Source organism: Aricia agestis, chromosome 12 (genome assembly GCF_905147365.1).
Source record: "Aricia agestis chromosome 12, ilAriAges1.1, whole genome shotgun sequence".
Taxonomy (NCBI): domain Eukaryota; kingdom Metazoa; phylum Arthropoda; class Insecta; order Lepidoptera; family Lycaenidae; genus Aricia; species Aricia agestis.
Genome location: NC_056417.1, coordinates 8901588 through 8913470, shown reverse-complemented (window position 1 = coordinate 8913470; position 11883 = coordinate 8901588). Strand labels below are relative to the sequence as shown.

The 11883-nt window shown below is 35.6% G+C and overlaps 1 protein-coding gene across 1 annotated transcript; it reads left to right on the top strand.

Moving 5' to 3' along the window:
• Positions 1-3240: 3240 nt before the first annotated feature.
• On the top strand, positions 3241-11723 carry LOC121732807 (casein kinase I). Its single transcript, XM_042122790.1, has 8 exons — positions 3241-3623; positions 4055-4165; positions 4267-4459; positions 6866-7008; positions 7522-7724; positions 8104-8263; positions 9487-9567; positions 10330-11723. The coding sequence occupies exons 1-8, from the start codon at positions 3533-3535 to the stop codon at positions 10401-10403; spliced, it is 1056 nt and encodes a 351-aa protein (XP_041978724.1). The 5' UTR covers positions 3241-3532; the 3' UTR covers positions 10404-11723.
• Positions 11724-11883: the final 160 nt, after the last annotated feature.

Genomic DNA, 11883 nt, shown 5'->3' with positions numbered 1-11883 from the left:
GACAGTCGGAACTGTTTAATGCATTGATTACGTAAAATATGCATTGAAAGCGTAAAATGAGTTAAAGAGAAAGTAGTATATGCTATTGCTGTAAGACAAAAAGGACGACAATATTTTCTCGATACACATTTAGCATGCAAAAACATTGCTACAGTTTTGATGGCGTATGCCATATCCAAGTATTGACATCGTTGGTTTGAACGAGATCTAGCAAGTAGTTTTTTTTATACGTCATAAATAGTAAACCTGAATTTAACTTTCATTAAATCAACTGAAATATAAAAATAAATCGAAAACCTTTTAATTCCGTAGAAATAAACCTTTATGGGCGAGTCCAACTCGCACTTGGCCGGTTTTTTATTTTAGATTGGCAAGTGGCAACACAAAAATGCCGCTTTAAAAATTTGAAAAAAAAAATAGTTATTTACAATATCAATAATCAAGATATTATTTTATTATTAGATTTCAAAGACCTAATAGATTTTTAGAGTTTTACTCTACGAATAATAAAAACTAAGGAATCGTAACTCCCATACTATTACCGTTATATAGTTTTAAGCCCGGCCGCACATTGTCCGAAATTTCTGATCAGAAACAGTTAAACGTCCGCGCTGTCTCTTATGGCGGCTCTCGACATAGGCGAACGCCCAATGTGTAGAACGGGCGTTCGCGCGTTGGCCGTAGGTATTTAGACGTTGGCCGACGCGTCTGCGAGCATGCCGCGCGGGTCGGAAATGTCGGCAAAGATCAAAGGACATTTGTCGCAAGCTTCGTGCTCCATCCACACATAGGCCGCGCGATCAGTTCGCCCGGAGTTATAGTTATGATAATTATAATAATATGTTATAATTTTTATATGTAATAATTAAATAAATAATAAGTAGGTAATAAAATAATTACTTATATTATTTTAATATTATAAAATATTATTTAAAAGTGAGTTTATTTTTTTGTTTGTTACGTTTTCTCGCCTTTTATTTATTTATTTCGAGAATAACCTTTAAAAACTTTTCTTGTCCACATTAACAAAGTAATTATAAGCTGTGAATAAATATACAGCTGCAGCTGTTAGCGACTTAACATCCATTTCGAATCCGTCCGCACATTGGCGCGATCCAAAGCATACTGAACGACCTTCCTATGTGTGGATTACTCACAAACGCCTTTGCAAGCGCACTGCCAACGCGTCTGCAGACGCGTTGGCCAACGCGTTCGTCTATGTCGAGAGCCGCCATTACATTTTGTACTGAGCCGAGTGAGCTCGAACTCGCCGGAAGGATATTTTGGATAGTGTGTGTGGTGGCGGTCCGGCGAAATTCAACTGTGTCTGATCAGAATTCGGACAATGTGCGGCCGGGCTAAATCACTCGTGACTTGATATTATATCAAAAACGTTGCTATATTCTACTAAAATCTATTAGACCGTGTTTTAGCTCACTTAAACTCGCGAGTTCGAGCTCACTCGAACTCGCCGGAAGGATATTTCAGATAGTGTGCGGGGTGGCGGTCTGGCGAAATTCAACTGTTTCTAATCAGAATTTGGACAATGTGCGGCCGGGCTTAATTTGGTTCCTTTTGATCTGTCATGTAACGTCAGCCTAGTACCGCTCAAGGTCACCTAAATATTGCAAATGTATTGAAATGTGTACCTAAAGCGCTTATTCCACTTGTCCTATTTAGAAGTCCTAGCTAGGATCCTACATAGGAGACTAATTAGAAGCTTCTTATTCCACTTGTCCTAATTTAGTGACTAAATCAGTTGTCATTTTGGTCAGATGTCTTCTTAATGGCTCCAGTTCTATCAAAGCAACAAAAAATTGGTCTTCTCATAGGCTTAGCTGTTGGCTCAATGAAAATAAAAATAAATAAAAGGCGAAAAAGATGGTTGAAAAAATTTTTGCTCTACGAAAAATTATGAATTATGAAGTTTCTGAACTACTTGGAACCAGCAGACTTAAGAAATTACCTACGAATGGATTCCAGATCTTATAACATAATATAAATTGACTTTAATACAGATTTAGCAGTTCCCACTACAGATAAAAGGTTGAAACCATCTGGCAACACTGATTTAGTCAGTTAGAAGCCACATTTTTTCCGATTCAGGATCCTAGCTAGGATCCTAGCTAGGATCCTAGCTTTCTAAATGTTATTACACTTGACTAATTTTTTTAGGATCCTAGCTAGGATAAGTGGAATAAGCGCTTTAGGTCGACGACGACGACAGTATATTATAAGTTTATGCTTTAGGTACACTTTTTTGACAAGTATTGTGGAGCATGTTTTTTGACGGAGTTACTTTTCCAGTTTTTAGTAGGTTTTATTCATAGACTTAATATAATATACTGTCGTAGTCGTTTAGTTTAGCATTATAGGTTTATGGTTTTATTCCACTCATTACCTAATCCATGTCTTGGATAGATCATAGACAATAGAACAACGAATGAATAATAAGTTTTCTAATCTGTGCAAGAAGAATGAAGGTTATGAGCATTGACTTTTATAAGTGGACGCGGCATAATGGTCTCTACCAAATCAAAATACTGTGGCCGGTCCGCCATTTTATGTTCCGGTTCTCCGAGGTACATAAACTGTCAAAGTGTCGTATTAAAGGGATGTCGAAATTGAAAGAAAATATCGATATATCGATACATCGATATTTGTAAAAATATCAATATCGGTCTCGATATATCGCGAAAAAAATATCGATATATCGGTCAAATTTTTCGATCAATTTGCTTTTTTTTTAATTAATTTATAGTCCGTCAAAAAAGTAAAGAAATTTAAAAAAGATTGTCCTTGGATCGGTAAGTTTATATTTTTACTAAAATTTTTGTTATTTTACCGATGGCTTGACTTCGTATGTGCTAATTTAGTTAATTAAATTAGACAATAAATAAGATTTGTGATAGAATAGAATATAACATGGTTTGATTTTCGATATTTAATCAACATAGAAATTAGTAGATTTGACGTTTAGTGATGTACTTTTTTATCGAATTTAAAAAATATAAGGTTAAGAATCTCAAGAATTTTTAAAGAAGAATTTAAAAGATTTTAACCTTAATAGCTCACCTATAACATCTTACTTATCGATATCCTCGACAAATATCAACCGAGTGTCCCATCACTATAGACCGCCATGTTTAGTTCTTGGCAATATGGCGCCGGCCACACTTTTTTGTAGTCATGTCGCTTCCATCTGTTTCCTTATGCATTGGTTATGAGACATCGAGTGAGAATGTGAACGAAATGAGAGTGAGATTTGAGTTTTGACTGGTTTTGACTGATACAAAAATTATTCTCGCAGATGCATGTGTAAAAAGAATTTTCTTTGGTGTACATAAATTTGTGAAAAAACTTTTTACATAATTATCGTTATACTATCGAAGAGGAATCGATTGGAATAACAGTGGTATTAGGTTTTTGTACCGTCATAGGCTAAAAGTTACATCAAGTAAAGATCTGCGTCTCGCAAATATGGCCGTCCTGTAATGAATCGGTGGTCAGTGTTATTATAGTTATTCGTCTCATGCAGAATTTCAAAATGGAACTTCGTGTTGGTAATAAATATCGACTGGGTCGTAAGATTGGATCGGGATCATTTGGTGACATTTATTTAGGTAAGTTTGTATTGAAAATACAGTAAACAAAGAAAGATGAACTATTGTAGGCCAGCTGCATTTTTTATTTCGAAATAGTTACGATTCTATAAATGGGTAACCTTACATTAAAAATAATTTCATTACCATTGGCACATTATCTGAAAATAACATGGCTTATGAATTTTGCCCTAACAAATCTATCAAAAACATGTGATTGGCTATAAAATACATTCCAGTGTGGTAGCAATCAGTCTTTGTCCACAAATTAAATTAGAGTACTAGAGTACTACCTAAAGTATTTCCAATTATTTATCATCGTGACGCCCTTTCCATATAAAACCATTGTTGCTAATTGTAATTATCAAGTAACTGTTGGAAAAATCTTTCATGATGAACAGACCAAAGCTTTGTTGTTTAGACAGTAAGCTAATAAATTACATTGATTTTAGGAACAAATATCGCTACAAGGGAGGAAGTAGCTATAAAATTAGAATGCATAAAAACAAGACATCCACAACTACACATAGAGAGCAAATTCTACAAGCTTATGCAGGGAGGCAGTAAGTATCCTACTGGCTACCTATTATTACAATTTTGCTCGTCTTTCTTTTGTTCCTAGTGAAATATTTTGGCAACTGTCATAAAAATGTTTTTTTTTTAGTTGGAATACCGGCAATAAAATGGTGTGGCTCAGAGGGAGATTACAATGTCATGGTTATGGAGCTGCTCGGCCCTTCTTTAGAAGATCTGTTCAACTTCTGTTCAAGACGTTTCTCCCTCAAAACTGTGTTACTACTCGCTGACCAACTCATAACTCGCATTGAAGACATACACGCAAGAAGCTTCATCCATAGGTAAACATGTTTTCACTTTTATGACTTTATACTCAAACAATATAATTTGGTGTTACATGTCTCCTTGTTTAGAGCGTTTAAAATCCATAGAAAGGATTTTGAGCTCTATTATCATAGAAATTACTGACTAAGTGCAACAGGCACTCAGAGACAAATATTAAGATTTTGACATTAGCCCAAATATTATCAGTCAAAGAGCGTTTTTCGACTAGCTGGTTTTGCACCGGCGCTGGGGCTTCGTTTTTCCACTTGCCGGTTTACGCCGGCGGCCGGTGAGTGGTACTCTCTCCGCCCACTCCACATCCTCCATGCACACACGAACACATTTGCAACAACTACAATTCATACACAACAAATGCATGTCGGCCCGGCACCAGGTGGGAAGCTTGCTATGCGGCAGGACCCATCGCCGGGCCGGTGCCGGCGCCGGTAAGTGACAAAGAGAGCCATACACTTTTGCCAAAAATGTATGCAGGGCCAGCTAGTAGAACCACGCCCATACTCTTTATTAGTATAAATTATAAATATCATTGAATTTCTCTAAGTGCAGCAGTAAGGGTAGCTTTAAGAAGTGCTTGGAATGTCGTCATACATTCCTAAGTCTAAAATGTTTCTCAATAAGATTACAAATTATATTATTGTTTATTTATTATAATATAATAATTAAAGCATTGTGCCAAAATATATTTTATTCCTTAGAAAAAAGCATAGTCAAAAAATTAATTAGTTAATCTCACAATAGCTATAATTTCATTATCTTTTAAACAAATGAAGTGATGTTTGTTTTTATTAATGAGTAATGACACTGTTATGATCTATTGTTGGTTTTTTAAGAATTAACATAATAAGAGTTTAGTGTTTTGCATGGGCGTACCGAGGGGGGGGGGGGGGGGGGGGGGGCAGGGGGGGGGGGGCATCTGCCCCCCCCTGGATCATGTTGACGTCCCTACTAAGTATATTATCTAGTATTTTTATCTTTAAAAATTAAAAATTAAGAAAACAATTTTTTGCCATTTGTTTGCAATACAATATTTTTACAACAAAAAATTATTAATTTTTTATTCTTTATAAACACCTAGCTTATGAAAAATCTGATTTGCCCACCCTGGCCCATAACCTGGGTAATTTGCCCCCCCCTGGCACCAGAACCTGGGTAATTTGCCCCCCCCTGGCTACTACTATGTTATTACTTGAATGAGTTGTATGTTATAATGTTCCAAATGATAATGAAAGTGGCATACAACAAACAGATATGTTCATCAATACATTGAGTACAACTATGTTGTGCAGGTCAAGAAGGTTGATAATAATATTTTATACTCTGACTAGATGACGCCCGCAGGACCGTTGCGCCAAAATTAGTTTATCGAGCGGAAACCATACTTTTTGTGGGAAAATCTATTATAATATGTCAGTTTGGGTGTGAAGCATAAAGTTAATATACCTAGCGGAATAGAGAAACAAAGGCCTGAGCAAGAGGGATGTCACTATCAGTAACACTGCATGGTAAAAAGAGACGTGTGATACATGACAGCAGCACTCTTTTTTTAATGTCCAGTCGGCACGTGCCACACGTTGACAATTTAATCTCATAGAAATCATGTTCTATCATGTTTGTGTAAGTGTATATGTACAAATATTTTTACACACAGATGAAACCAATTTCGGTTTCATTTAACAGCCCGAGATTGTTGCTCTATTCCGCTAGGTATATTAACTTTATGGTGTGAAGTTGGCAGACAGATACATTTTCGCATTTAAAATATATTGTATGGATTAAATTCATTAAACTGGACCAAATTAATGTGTTGTATTTGTTCGTTTATCTTTATAATGTGATTAATAAATGTAATTCATATAATCTATGTAAGTACTATCAGAGAAGTTGATTCCTAGGCAGATGGGGAACCTTCGTAGTTTGGTCGCGTTACGTCAAAACCAGCCGACAGATCACTATCAACATTGAATTGACATGATCCAACCAAATGATGTTGGTCTGTCAATTGCCTAGGAATCAATTTCCTCGATGGTTCATTGCTGGTAATATTGATTATTGAGCTTTGCTTTTCTTTAGATAAAAAATAAGCCTCCTCTTTCATTAATACCTCAAGTGTGGGAATCGCAGACACAATAGTTTTTCAATTGGTTTGTGGCACCCGGATGCCACTTGGGAGTTGATGGGTTAATATGAAGAAAAGTGATAACATGATACTAATTTAACTATAACCCTTTGACCTAACACTACCTACAGTATGTCGTCCTAAGTTTTCTTGACTTTACTAATTAACTTGAAGTAATTTTGTAAAGAAATATTATTATCAATCTACTTTTGTAAAAATAAGTGTCACATTTCTTTCTATAATCCACTTAAAACTCAATATCATTTTTATTCTTTCCTTTTCACAGAGACATAAAACCTGACAACTTTCTGATGGGTCTCGGGAAGAGAGGAAACTTAGTGTACATAATAGACTTTGGACTAGCCAAGAAATACAAAGATCCGCGCACCAATCAACATATCCCTTACAGAGAAAACAAAAATTTGACAGGTAAGAAAATTCAGCTAAATATTATAGAGCTCGGCAAGGCTTCAAATGAACGTGGCGAAAAAAGGAACTAACGCTGCCATCCACGCTGTTCTCTTTATCAGCAGCGACCCTGCCCACATCCATTTAAAGCCTTGTCGCACTAAAAGGATATTATATTACTGGAATGTTTTCATGCTAGTCAACAGCACCTCCACAGGCAGTAAATAAAAAGATTTATTCAGTGTTTGACAATGTTTCTGACAATATTCTCATATTATGATATTATGTGATGCAACATGACGTCAAATTTTTGTTGAATGTCCTAGTAGCGTTCTCTGCCCCGGCCTTTGCTAAGTGCATGTTGTTTTAAGATGTTCTTTATTTTATCTACATCTTTGCATACTCTTATAACTTATTTTTTAAAATTATGGCTTACAAACCTTAATAAGTTGTTATTAAGTTAATAACAACTTATAATTATTGAAAATATTGTTATATACATACTCTTATAATAATATGCTGTTTATATTACAGGCACAGCAAGATATGCTTCAATCAACACTCATTTAGGTATTGAACAATCCAGACGTGATGATTTAGAATCATTGGGCTACGTGTTAATGTATTTCAATCGCGGAAGTCTTCCATGGCAGGGACTGAAAGCAGCCACCAAACGGCAGAAATACGAAAGAATATCCGAAAAGAAACTATCCACACCTTTTGACGAGCTCTGCAAGGTAAGCATTTAGACCAATTACATACATTACAGAAAATAATATCTCCGCTTGGTCTCTTGTCACCATTGGCAGACAGTGTTCAGCAGGGCTAAAACGGTCACATTTAGGAATTCCTCTGAATCAGAATTATTGTCAAAACTGTCAAACTGATAAATGTCAAATTAGTACGAATTATTAGACATGAATTACAAGCAAACTTGCACTTTGCGATTTCGAATCATATTATGATTCATAATATTATTCTCCAAAGCGACCATTGCGCCCCGCAGCTCTCACCAGATGAGTGTGCATTAAGAGCAAGTCAGGATTAAATTACTTGCAAGTCTTTGAAGTGAGAAAAATGCAAGGCGAAAAAAAATTAAAATGTTTTTTTTTCTAGAATCATCCAATTGAATTTCAACTGTACTTGAAATACTGCCGACGACTCCACTTCGAGGACAGGCCGGACTACCGCCACCTGCGTCAACTCTTCCGTACATTATTCCACAGACAAGGTTTCACATATGACTTTGTCTTCGACTGGAATATGCTGAAATTTGGTAAGTAGCATTAAATGTAAAATACATTTTATAAAATTAGCAGTGCGTTGTCTGTTATTGTAGAGATTTACTAGTTATGATGTCTAAACTATAATAACAATAAAACAGCACACACAAAGAACAATGGCCAAATCGTACCAGATGATAAAATGTGGGCGTTGGCGTCCCAATATGCCATTGGTATCAAAAATTCCCTAATATTTTAAGGTATCAAAAAACATTAGAAATGTGTCTTTAAATAGCCACAAAAAAGATATTTTTAGTTTCGTTGTTGTCTTTCATATTATGTTCTGACAGCCGGCGATCATTCGCATTCGTTCTATTTTTTGGGTAATACATTAGGAAAAATTGAAATAATTAGAAACGAGATCGCCGAATATACACTTGTAGGCTACACCACAGTCGGGAAAAAAGGTAGTTCTTAAGTCTAACCTCAAAATAATTGTAAACGTTACTAATCTATATACATATTAATATGTGAGAGAAAAACTTTTTAACCCTTTTTACGAAAAATGGGGAAACGTATGTGTATGAAATTTCTCACAGTTATATTTTATATGGTGATTGGTGAAGGAGTGCATCGAGCTAATATTATTTTAAAATTATACTTTTATCATATATATTTTTAACAAATAAAACGTTACACACTACATCACTACTACTAGGAAAATGACAGATTTTTGAGTGACAAGCCTATACATACGAATTATACTCTTTTATTTATGGTTAAGTCTGTTGACAACAAGTTGACAAATTGAAAATGGATTATTGTTCTTTTATTTAATTTTAGATAGTATTAGACAATGCTTAAACGGCCAGTCTGAGATCAGCTGAGTCCTAGAGACAAGAATTGAAAAAAACTATAAGTCAATATTTTTTACAAAATATAGGTAGTAGTCCTAATGTCGTTGCAAGTAAGGTCGAATTTCGACCATTGGGCGATCTCTAGTTATTGTAAAAACCGTGGCCATTTAGACATAATTCTCAAACGGAATTATGTTTAGAGCATAAGAACAAACAAATCTAACTATTGTTTATTTTGGGACATCAAAAATAAAATTCAAGTCCAGCTTCTATACAAATTTGGCCATGATTCTTTGACTAGTCATTTGGATGTTTTGAGGTCACTTAATAGTAAGTAAATAAATGTCTCAAATAAGTTTTACTGTTAAGGATGACCTATAAAGTATTTATTCAAATTTTAAATTAAATTATGCTAACAGGAGTGCAACGAGGCAATTATCAACCTGGTACCAATGATAGAACACTGAGGCGCCATGAGCAGACTCAAGAGCAAGAAAACTGTAAGTATTTCAGAGTTTGTTTCATTGATATAATCATGCAATGAATTATAAAAGATTTTGAAAAAAAAGCAAATTAAGATGTGACTTCACATTAATTAAAGTTCGTGAATGGAGTAAAGTTGTTGATTTTTAACCGACTTCCAAAAAATGAGGAGGTTATATGTTCGGCTGTGGATATATTTTTTTTAGGACATGGAATTGCTTCAATTGTCTTTTCTTTATCATTTCTTTGTCCTTGGCTCGTAAACAAAATATTGCGCAATATTTTTATCTTCTGACTGCTAAATGTTGTAATGAAAAAACAAGGTCAATATTTAATTACTTTTACATTAAATCCTAACCTGAACTGTTCGACTGGAATAAGCAAGTGAGAAGGAAAATATTGAAACACAATGAGAAAGGATGTAAATATATGAGGTTATTAGTCGCGGGCTTGTGGCAGCTATTGAGTCGCTAGTGTTGACATGACATCAGCGTTATTACGTGCATCCATATGCAGCACATTACAGATTGTCAAAAAAGAGTAGACACCGAACATAATATTTAAATCACATAAAAAGCACTAAAACTTTATTATTGCAAATAAAAAATGTGTCAGAGCATTATTATTTGAAATGTTCAAACATTCTCTGTGAAAATACAAGGCGCAAAAACTACCATTTGATCATGATTATGTTTGGAAAATTAATTTCGGCGTCTACTCTTTCTTGGTAGGCTGTACGTTAAGCGATTTCGTAGCTAATCCGAACTAATATTTTCCAGCGGGCGCGAACAACGTCGCAGGCAGCGCGGCGCAGCCGAGCACGGCGGTGGCGGCGGTGACTGAGTGGCGGTGAGGCGGCTCGCAACACCGCAGCCGCGCGCGCCCGCACATGTGACGCGCGCCCTACAGCCGGCGCCGCTCGCCCGCGCCCCGCCCCCGGCCCCGCCCAAACACACCGCAGTGATCTAGTGCTAGTGCCCCGGACTGTATTGCGGATCTACCTCCGTGGACGATTAACTCGGGCCGCCGCCGTCCCGGCGCTTTTATATTAGATCAGATTGTGTTATCGTTTTGACGCTACATTTAATAGTTTGTATACACATATTGTACAATATTTTAACTAGGTCGTCTAGTTCGATTTTAGAAATTGAATCGGATTTCTTTTCGATGCATGACCGACGCTCCGGTCGGTCACCTCGTGATGAAGGCCTACCGGTTAAAAATTATTGACTAAGTAGTTTCATGTCGACTTTGTCTCTGTGACCTGCCATTAGTGAAGATAAACTGACTCGACGAGTACTAGATGCAGTAGTGAAGATACACTGTCATTCTTACTAAATGTGGGCAGTATTTATTGTCATTTATTTATCTATGGCTAGTTGCTGCGATTAAGCTCATGCATACGATGAAGCTGTCGTTTTTATAGAAGAGATGCGGTGTCGGTGGTGCGAATGTGTAATCTGTTCACGCTATGTGAAAAATCGGCGTCGCCGATTTAATTTCAATATTTGTGACATAGCATGCACGGTGTCGGAAGAGTGTTCGATGTTACTAGTAAGAGTTTTGTAAGTTCACGTTACATTTCATATATTGTAAATTATTTTTAGTCTAAAGAGTGGGATGGACTAATTACTTTCGTGTCTAATTATAATAATTAATAACTCATTTGGCGTAGCTGGTAAGGGCGAACCTCAGCCCGGTCGTCTTGTACTTTATGCTCAGTTATATTACAGTTTAGATGTAAGACAGATAAACCATGTTCAAATGTGTGCATTCATGTTTGTGCTATATTAGGGCCAAAATTTTAGATACACACAATCAAATAAAAACAAAATAATATCAACAACAAAATGCATTTAAATGACCTGGCCTTGATTGATCTATAATATTCAGTTATAAAAACCGTATTTCAAATTGTATTCCAGTAATTTTTTTTTATTCTTTTAACAATTTGTACTAAACATTGTTTGTTATTTTTGTAGTGTATATTATTGCTTAAGATTTGTGCAATACATTTTTCTTTCCCTTTAAGAGAATAGATTGTCTTCCATACAACAATTTTATAATATTATTTCAATATAAATTGATGGAATCAAAATATTGCAAAGGAAAATTACCAAGAAATAATTCAGAATTCAATAAATAGTTACCACACATCTACATAGAGGCTAATGATTAAGAACTTGTTCATAATTATTAGGCGAGGTTATTAAACTATCTTTATATGTTTTGGTACATTTTAAGTCTGATGTAATATTCCACAGTAGTACACCGTACATCGGTGCAATGTCCTGACACTGCCATAGGTTAAATGAGGTTAGTTGTTGCGTACT